This window comes from Gopherus flavomarginatus, chromosome 2 (genome assembly GCF_025201925.1).
Source record: "Gopherus flavomarginatus isolate rGopFla2 chromosome 2, rGopFla2.mat.asm, whole genome shotgun sequence".
NCBI classification, from domain to species: Eukaryota; Metazoa; Chordata; order Testudines; family Testudinidae; genus Gopherus; species Gopherus flavomarginatus.
Window position 1 is genome coordinate 152,601,561 of NC_066618.1, and position 9,884 is coordinate 152,611,444.

Consider the following 9,884-nt stretch of genomic DNA (forward strand, 5'->3'; position numbering starts at 1 on the left):
TCCCCAAGAAGCGAAACTCCAGGAGGTGAAGACCTGCCAGAGGATCACACTGGGGTGTATAGGCAGCAAAGACTGGGGGTTGGGGGCTGTGATTTGCATTTTGCAATCCCGCAGTCAGTGGCGGATGGAGCAGTGCTCTGGGGATGGGATGGTAGGAAGATGAGGGGGACACAGGAGGTTGGTGTGTGCAGGGAGGGGTATGTTAATTCATGGGCTGGGTGGGGAGGAAGAGTCACTGCTGGGACATGAAGGGTCAGAGCTCTGGGGAGGTCTTGCCTTGGGGTGGGGAACAGAAGGAGCCAGTCTCTGCAGAGGGGCTGGAGCTGGCAGCTTAACCCATGCTGGTGCCCAGAGACTGTGAGTTGGAGATTGGAGAAATGACAGATCTCCCCCTAGTCTTCCAGCCCCCTGGATTAAACTGAGTGCACCACCCTTGGTGGCAATGGGAGTCAGTGGACATTGAATCAGGCCCTAGAAACCCAGCCTGCTGCCACATGTCCTGGTGTCTGGGAGCTCAGCTCCTAATCCTAGTCTGCTCTGTGGCTGCTCCTGACCTTCCAGAGAAGATGAGTTAATGCACATCAGGTTTGCAGTCCTGAAACTCTACATCAACTGCCAACAGGGCAGGGGTCACCCTTCCTCCTCCTATGGCAGGAAAGTGGCTCCCCCCCCCACGACTCCCAGGGTGCTTGTTGGAAGCAGAGACCTTAAAGAACAAGGCCCCATTTGCTCTGGGGGGGTATCAAAGATGCCAGAGCATTTCTCCCCTGAAAATTGGCGTTTGCCCTGGTATTCTTGGCCCCAGTGCCCGACTCTGCTCACTCCAACGCTGGCTTTAGCAGGGCTGCGCACACAGTGGCTGATCCAGCTCCTATGCCAGTCAGTGCAGAGCCGACCCCGTGGGCGAATCAGGCCTGTAGATTTGTAGAATGCATGCTGCAGTGGGAAATGTGCGATTGTGTTCACAGGCTCAGCCAGACTTCTGCACTCACCCAATGCCAGGGGTATCACAACAGCCCAGAGCAGGGGTCTCAGCCTTCGCTAAACCCTCTCCCAGGTAGCTGTGACTTAGCCAAGACTCCCCTCCCACCTACCAATATGGGAAGGGTGGGGGGGGGTGTGTGGCAAACTCCTGCTACTTGGTCATGCTCACCACCTAAAGACCAGGATAGGCCACAACACCCCGATCCAGATCCCCATCTGAACTTCCCTGACATGTCGTGGAAGTGATGGTGGCGGTGAGTCTGGCCTCCTTTTCTGCTCCACATTTGTTGCATCCATCTCAGCTGGCGAGAGACTGCCCTGCTCAGCTAGGGGTTGGGGGGGGGTGTCTCCATCATCACTGCAATTCCTTACTGCCCCCGCCTTCTCCCCAGTCATCCCTGCTAGAGTCACTTCTCCTCTCAACTCTTTACTTGGGAGGAAGTGGGTGGTGCATCACCTGCAGTAGACACCAGAGCCAGAGGCGGGATCTACAGTGGATCAGGGCTCCTCAGGGGCTCCTCCTAAGTAAGCATCACCTTACCTGCTGGCCTTGGAGAGCAGCCAAGGCCACCAGTGCTTCCTCCCTCCACTTCCCATGCGGCTGCTCCTTAGAAGCCACCTGGGGAGCTGTGTCCCTGAGCTCGTTGTTGGCTGCAGCTACCCCTGCTGGTGGAAGGCAAGGCTGACCCAGTCTTGCTGGTTCCCTTCATCCCAAATGGCCTGGTGCCTCCCCAGTCTCCATGAGGCTTGCAGTGTAGAGAAATGGGGAAGATGCTTCAGATAAGTGTGCAAGCAACAAGGTAGAAGTCCCAGTCTTGACCTGGCCCGATCACTAGTATTCTTTGTGTTCTGGTAGCCCCTGGAGATCAGGACCCAACTGGGCTGGGTCCTGCACCCACGCCTTGTAGGAGACAGTCCCTGCCACCAAGGGCTGCACAGACCAAGGCAGGATCCCTACTCCCACTGCAGAGGTGGGGAACTAAGTGGTTAAGGGACGTGGCCAGGGTCAGTAAAGAAGTCTGTGGTTGAGCAGGGAATTCACACCAAGTCTCAGCCTAGTGCCTGAACAAGGGGATCCACCCACACTTTAAGGTGGCAGGGTTGATTGTTAGCTCCACAGGGCCGGAGCTAGATTAAAGGCCATACCAAAGCCCTGCCCCAGTTCAGACCCCAGAGCTGAAGACCAGTTTGCACTGCCCCCACCAGGAAGTGGCAGCAAAGGCTCCACTTTTCAGCGCAAAGCTGCAGTGTGGCTGTGACCCACGCTCCTGCTTCCTTCCTGCTCTCTGCTTGCGGCTCGTCCACCTCAGCCCTGGCCGTGAGCAGGACGGCCAGCCCTGGGCTGGAAGGGAGCCAGGCCTTGCTGCTGTCTCTGCTTCCTGGGCATGGTGGGGTGTGTCAATACCAATTTTCTTTGCAGAGACTCCTGCCCCCAGCCCCGTGACTCGCTGCCAGAAAAGGTCAGCCTGGGGGAGAGGAGAGGATGAGTCAAAGCCATGGCAGACCTGGTAAAGCCCCTTTGTAAAATGGGACCAGATCACAGGATCCTCATATCCCCCCCCCATGTCACTCTGCCCCCACAATTTCACATTTGAAGACTGGGGGCCCCATGTGGGAGGAAACCACAGAAGGTCCCCATGCCACTGACTAAATTCAGTTGAGCAGCGCCGTATATAGAAACCACAGGAAACCAGGTGCGGGGCGGGCATGGGTTCCAAGGGAAATACGTTGTCTGGGTTGGGAAGGGGCTGAGACGGAGCATTCATGGGGGCTGTTGAGAACCAGGGGAGCATTTGGGGAGACTTTGGAGAGCCACTGAGAGCCAGGGAAGTGCTGGGTTGAAGAGGCTGCGGGAAGAGGTGGCTGCTTAGATACAAGAAATGATCATCTGGAGGGGGAACTGGTTAGCGTTGGGAAGGGAGGGAGATTTTCCTTGGCTTCCCCAGTCACAGAGAGGGAGATTACTGAGCTGTCTTTACATAGGGCCAGGAGCTTCATGTCCTGCCTTGCAAGCAAAACACACAACACAACTCACATTGAGATACAGGCCCGAGCAGAGAAAGACACACGGAATGAGATACACACAGACTGTCACGCTCCCACACAGGCATGTGCACGCAAGATCCATACACACACAAATATACACACAAGGATAGAAACACACATGCGCACACACACAAATAACATATACCCTGAGAGATACACACTCACAAATATACATACCCTGATGCATCTGAAGAAGTGGGTTTTTTACCCACGAAAGCTTATGCCCAAATAAATCTGTTAAGGTGCTACTGAACTCCTTGTTGTTTTTGTGGATATAGACTAACACAGCTACCCCCTGATATTTGACACCCTGATAGGTACACACACACACACACACACACACACACACACACACACACACACACACACTGAGAGATACACTTACACAAATATACACACTCTGATTCACACACACACAGATAGACATGCGCACACACACAAGTACACACACCCTGAGAGATACACACACAGAGAAATATACACACCCGGATAGAGAATCTCTCTCTCTCTCACACACACACACGCGCGCGCGCAGTGGGACGGCCTTAGCTCCTCTGATCTCAGTGCACGTGAGTGGAAGCTGCCCAAAAAAGGAGTTCCTCAGTGACACACACTCCCTTATATGGTTGCCCGGAGCTGGCCCCTGCTCTGGGTATTTAAACGCCAGCGCCGTGGCAGGCTGCAGAGACACTGGAGAGTCCATCGCCCCGCGCATCCAGACCCGTGCGCCCTGCTCCGGACCCTGCGCTGCGCACTACCCGGCCGTGCCCCGTGCGCCCTGCTCCGGACCCTGCGCTGCGCGCACTGCCCGGCCGTGCCCCGTGCGCCCTGCTCCGGACCCTGCGCTGCCCCCCGGGATTTTTAGTGGGCGCATCCCTCAGCCCCAGCCATGGTGATGGAGGAGGTGCAGCAGCTGGAGAGCGCGGAGCTCGCCAGGCTGCTCCGAGAGCCCGAAGAAGCCGGGCGCACCTTGGTGCTGGACTGCCGGCCCTTCCTCGCCTTCTGCCAGGCTCACCTGCTGGACTCGCGCCCGGTGCGCTGGAACGGGCTGCTGCGCCGCAGATCCCGCGGCAGAGCCGGCGTCAGCCTGGACTGGCTTGTCCCGGACAGGGCGCTGCTGGGGCGGCTCCGCAGAGGCGAGCTGTCCCGCCTGGTGGTGCTGGACGAGGCCAGCGGCTCGGTGCTGGCTCTGCGGGCCGACAGCCTGGCCAGGCTGCTGCTCAACTCCCTGCTGCTGGAGGCGAGAGCCAGACCCACCCTCATCTACCTGCTCCGAGGTAAAGGCACCTTCCCCTAGGGAGTCGCCTGTGGGGACCCAGCACCTCCCCCAAGAGAGCATTCCCCCCCCCCCGGGACGATCCCTCCTCCAGGACAGCATCACCCCAAGGGCGACCCCCCCCCCCCGGACAACATCCCTCCCCCCACCGGAAGAACACCACCCACCAGGAAAGCACCCTCACCAACACCCCCCTCCAGAACACTGAATGCACCCACACACACACACCAGGAGAGCACCCCCACTAACTCTGGGAGAACACCCCGCATCAGGAGAGCACACACACTCTCAGGCTCACATACACACTCACTTCTATACAGTATCAGTACCACCACTTCACACACATAAGAAATGTCACACAAACACAATCTCACACACGTGCACAGCATGAAACACTAACTAGCACCTTGCAAACTTACAGGCACTCACAAACTCTGGCACACAGCACCAACTTCCACTCATGCACACACATACAACCAGAAATCTTCTCTGTCTCTCTCTCACACATACGTTCAAATACACAAATTCAGAACCACACCTGCAGCCCGTCACACACACTGAGCAGCTCACACTACTCCTTAGTGCTAGAAAAGTACACACAGAAGGGCTAAAGCAGATATGGTTAGTACATGGCTCCTGCCCCAGCTTGAGAGGCCCTGGAGAGAGGCCTGGGCCCCCCTTCTCCCAGCGGGTTGAGATTACAAGCTGCAGTAGCAAACCCCATTTTAAAATGCATTTTCAGCACACAAATGCTGGCCCACTCCCTGGGGACATCTGCACAAGACCTTTCTGCCTGTTATTCCCAACAGCGTCAGTGCTTGGTTAGCTAACCCCGGCACACCTGTCCCTGCGCATGTGCTGAGCGGCGATGCTCTACCTGCTGCTGATATTAACTTGATATGTTCTTTGCAGGGGGGTTTGATGGTTTCCAAGCCCGCTTTCCAGAACTGTGCTCTGAGCCACCGCCTCCTCCTGCCTCCTTGCCAGCCCTGATAGACTCGAAAGACGACAGTAACACCAGGACCATCACTCCTTTCTACGATCAGGTAAGTTTTCCTGACTTCATCAGCAATGCAACAAACTTGGGCTGGAAGGCTGCTCTTGACCCTGCCCCCCATTCCAAATGTAGACACCCCAGAGCCTATTACAGGGCCTGATTCTGATAGTCTTACTCATCCTGAATGGTCTCTTCAATGCTGAGGAGCCCGCTGACGTCAGTATTCATGGGCGAAGGTGTTACTCAGCTGGAGTAAGGGGATCAAAATTGGGTACCTCAATGATTAGTCATTAATTTTGTCTGAAGGCCAGTCCTTGATCCCATTTCAGAAAATGGCAGTTTTGCCAAAACCTCCAACAGCATCAGGATCTGTTCTTGAGCAAATATCTGGCCAAACATCTGTCAGCAGGATTTGTGGGGCTCACAGATTAAATTAATCATTAGCTGATCTGGGTTTTCAGCCAAGGTCAAGTGCAGGGTCTATTGTCAGTTCACTCCCAGAAAAGTCATCAGTCTAGGCACTAATCTAATCTATCCATCTGTCTAATCTCCTGATATCGTTGCTGGAGTAGCACTCCAATCCAGCAGAGATGAGGGGCATAGGGGTACATAGACAGATGCAGCTCCACATGATTGCAGGGCGAACTGGGTGCATGTCTCCAGGGGAGTGTAAAGCTGTGAAATCAACCCAGAGGAAGAAGGTCTCACATTGTCTTTATTCTTCTTGTTTCTAGGGTGGCCCTGTGGAGATCTTGCCATTCCTTTACTTGGGCAGCTGCTACCACTCCTCCAACAAGCAGGTGCTGGAGTCCTTGGGCATCACGGCCGTGCTCAACGTTTCCGCCAGCTGCCCCAACCATTTTGAAGGGCAGTTTCGTTACAAGAGCATCCCTGTGGAAGACAACCACATGGCTGAGATCAGCATCTGGTTCCAGGAGGCCATTGGCTTTATTGGTAAGCACGAGATTAGTCATTAGGACAGCCATTCCCCCTTGCAGCCCTACTGACGCCCCAGTATAGAGGCTTTCACATAGGGCTCAGATAAGGCTCATTGAAAGGAGCAGGAGCCTTTCCATTGACTTCAGTGAGGTTTGGAATAGGCCTATAGTCTCTGGGCATGGCGCACTATTAAACCCCTGCAGCCCTTGCTCCAGTGGGAGAACTTTTGTGTGTCAGGATCCGGTCCAGCCAGGTGGCACAGTTCCAGCCCTGGCAGTCTCATTCCTGGCCTCATGTCCTGCCCTAGGGCCAATACCCCAGGGAAAGCAATGGCTCTTAGCCAATGCCTTGAAGCCAAACAGGCCAGGGCCTGATTCCCCTCTCACAGCCACTGGAGCAAATCAGGAGTAATCCCAATGACAGTGGGGTTACACTGGTGTAAGTGAGAGCAGAATCAGGCCCACGAGCTCTGCGGGATCAGTGCACAGCAAGGAGGAGAAGAGTGAGTTTAGGAGCCAAGAGATCTACACTGAGCCCATCCTGCCCTGGACTTCAGCTACTTACATCTAGGAACTCTTGGCCCAACCATCTCCAATGAGCCACCCTGTGGGGCAGGCTGCATGGAGCATTTGGCCCCTGGCTGTGAGGAAGGGGGATCTCCAGAGACACTAGTGGGAGAGTCTGGGTTTAAAGGGCAAGGCCCGGAGGGTTTATTGGAGGGTTCTGAGGGAAAGGGAGGTGCAGTGCCTCAGGACAGGATGTTCTCAGCCCTGGGGTCCTGCTAGAACACTCAATGACCCTCTCTGCTTGCTCCCGTAGATTCCGTGAAGAGCAGCGGTGGGCGAGTGCTAGTCCACTGCCAGGCTGGCATCTCCCGCTCGGCCACCATCTGCCTGGCCTACCTGATCCAGACCCAACGAGTGCGCCTGGAGGAAGCCTTCGACTTCGTCAAGCAGCGCCGCGGGGTCATCTCGCCCAATTTTGGCTTCATGGGACAGCTTCTGCAGTTCGAGACAGAGGTGCTGTGCCATTAGCTGCTGTCTAGCGGGCACCTTCCGCCCTCCGGAGCGGCCAAGGACATAGACTCACAGTGTGTTTCCGTTTACAGCCCCAAGGGGGTGCTCTACCCAAACAATATCCCTCATGTATATTGCACTAAGATGTCAGAGGACACCCCTCTGCAACCTGTACAGACACCTCAGCCTCTCCGGGTTAAAGTCCCCATCCCTGTATGAATGCGTTGGACCCTTGAATGCGAAAAAAAGAAGTGAAGATGGGCAAGATGAGAAAAAAGGAGTGAAACTCTGCTTTTCCAGATGCACTGAGAGCAGCCAGGCGGCCTTGTTCCTCACACTGGGGCCATTTGAAGGTTATGTCCACTTTGCCAACCCTCCCAGCCTCTCCCCAATCCCGGTCTTAAAAGAACATGATTGATTTGTCCCTCTTGCTTTCCAGTGTGAAATCATGGCAGGTAGTTTCAGAACAAGGCCATTTACCCTGTAAATTAGGACCGAGTGCTTTGCTGTTTTTCAATGGGGCCCAATTCTGTTCCCATCGAGCAGGATCAGGGCTCATGTCAGGTAATTCAGTATGTTGCCTGATCTTTTTATCCACAACTTTGCCCCCTTTCTGCTCCAGGGGACAGTAGGAAAGACGACAGTCCAAATTTTCTACTGGGAAAAACTCCACTCAGGAACCCACAGAGAATTTGGTTCCTTTGCTACCATACCAGCAAAAATGAATTGCACAGTTTCTCCTTTGATTTCTCTCCATCTAGAACCCTGTCTGAACCGTGCCACAGAGTTTAATGGCTGATGCAGTGGGACTGGATTGATGTAAGAAAGCAGAGTTTGGGCTGTAGTGATAAAAAAAAAAAGAGTTTAAACGTTTTCTTGGCCAGAGATCTTTCCTTGATCAAGTCAGCCTCATTGACACGAAAAATCTACTTTGGTCCAGAGTGACAAATATACTGAATGCTTCTGACTGGATTATATGAACGGTGGATTGTTATTGTCCACCAGCCCCCACCCTCACTTCTGAGAGCCAATAGCCATTCTTCTTTGCACCTGAAAACCTGCTGTAATTCACTCCTTGCTCATTTTTAAAATATGCTGTGGAAATGGGTTGAGGATACTTGATTGCAAATGATCCAATCCTTCCTCTTGGATAATGTGAGCCTTGCACAGCACCTTCTCTCTGTTGGGGAGAGGGTGGGTGCCCACCTCCCAGCAGAGTTCTCCTCTTTTGAATGCACTGAGGGACTGGATAAAACTTGCCAAGCCAAAGAACCCTCCTGGAGGGCTGACTTCCTCAGCAGAGCTGTCTCTGACGGTGCAGAGCAATACAGTTTCGTGCACTTGCACCGGGAGGCAAACCTCTTGCTTGACTGAAATTAATTTATAGAGCTGTTGGAAATGTTGCACTTTATATTTATATAATAACCCACCGAGTTGGTTTTAATGATGTTTCAATTAAATGCTGGTTTTTACATTGTTCTCCGAGTCTCTGAGCATCATTCTGCCGAGGCTATGGAGGGTATCACTGAACAAGCATCATGGCCCCGAGGCTGCGTGAGAACAAGCACCTGCCAAGAGCAGGCCCTAAAGGAGCAAGGCCAGATGTGCATTGCCTGTGTTCTAGTGCTTGGGGGAGTGGGTTTCAGGCCACCTTTCTCTCCTGATGGTCTAGGACCAGGCAAGAGCCTCTGTGTAAGATAGAGCAGCCTCAGGGCTCTCACTGGGTACCTGCGTCTCTGCGGGGAGGCATTCTGGGTAGGGCTGGGTGTCACTGGGTACCCAGGGTTGCTGTGCAGTAGAGGCAGCCTGGGCATGGCTGGGTCTCTGCGCTGGGTGTCACTAGTTACCCAGCATCTCTATCCACACAGGGACCATCTGAGTAGAACTGCTTTTTCTTTGAGTAGTGATGTGTGCTCCACTTCCGGTACACGTGCACCCCTGTGCCTTTGAGCAGAGATTTTTGGTAGCCATGCTGGCTTGGCCCACACCTACGCTCCAGTCATCCTCATTCCCCGACCCGGGCTTGCCAGGGCTGACCCCCCAGCACCTCTAGGCTTGGCACTTCATAGCCCCAGCACCGCTGGGTTTGCCAAATCAGTTGTGAATGTAAAAGAATTGCTTCAGCCCTGGCACCTTCATTCCCCAACCCAAGGATATATAGGACTATGTGGCTGAATGGCCCTCATTCCCGTCTCCCCTTTGGCCTGAGATGGAGTCTGTAGCGTGCCCTGTTCTCTTGAATACGTTAGTGTTGTTAGCTAGCTCGTGAGTTGGATATAGTGGTAAATACTTGATAGTTGTAAATAGTGCCTTTGTTTTTCTCCATTTGCAGGGTCTCTTTGGACTTTTTATATCTGGGATATGCTGTGAGTCCTATGCTTAGATTTCACTAACCAATTATCAAGTGTAAACTCTTCCATGTAACATGGAGTCACAGACAGTCCCCTTGGGTACTCTGCTCTGTCTTGCTACCTGGGTGAGCCTGCCTTTGTGATAGATGGTCCCTTATACCAAGAATCACAGCAATATTCAGGTTACTCCCAGTCCAAAAGGACCAGTCACTTACCCCAGACCAATTGCACTTTGGATCTCACATCAAAGACAATGCTTGTAGCCAGTCCATGAT

General features: G+C 53.7%; 1 protein-coding gene across 2 annotated transcripts; it reads left to right on the top strand.

Moving 5' to 3' along the window:
• The first annotated feature begins 3,843 nt into the window (after nt 1-3,843).
• Nucleotides 3,844-8,738, top strand: DUSP2 (dual specificity phosphatase 2). Of its 2 annotated transcripts, XM_050937544.1 has the most exons (5): nt 3,844-4,307; nt 5,219-5,352; nt 6,038-6,257; nt 7,062-7,261; nt 7,351-8,738. In XM_050937544.1, exons 1-5 carry the CDS (start codon nt 3,920-3,922, stop codon nt 7,399-7,401), a joined length of 993 nt encoding a protein of 330 aa, XP_050793501.1. In that variant the 5' UTR covers nt 3,844-3,919; the 3' UTR covers nt 7,402-8,738. The 2 variants fall into 2 exon arrangements, with proteins under 2 accessions (XP_050793501.1, XP_050793502.1); XM_050937545.1 differs by having other exon boundaries at nt 7,062-8,738.
• The last annotated feature ends 1,146 nt before the right edge of the window (nt 8,739-9,884 follow it).

Bases quoted from the DNA above. Each gene is read 5' to 3' on its own strand.
- DUSP2 (XM_050937544.1), top strand. From the start codon at position 3,920: ATGGTGATGGAGGAGGTGCAGCAGCTGGAGAGCGCGGAGCTCGCCAGG. The intron at 5,353-6,037 runs GTAAGTTTTCCT...TCTTGTTTCTAG, and splicing joins TCACTCCTTTCTACGATCAG to GGTGGCCCTGTGGAGATCTT. The intron at 7,262-7,350 runs GTGCTGTGCCAT...TTCCGTTTACAG, and splicing joins TTCTGCAGTTCGAGACAGAG to CCCCAAGGGGGTGCTCTACC.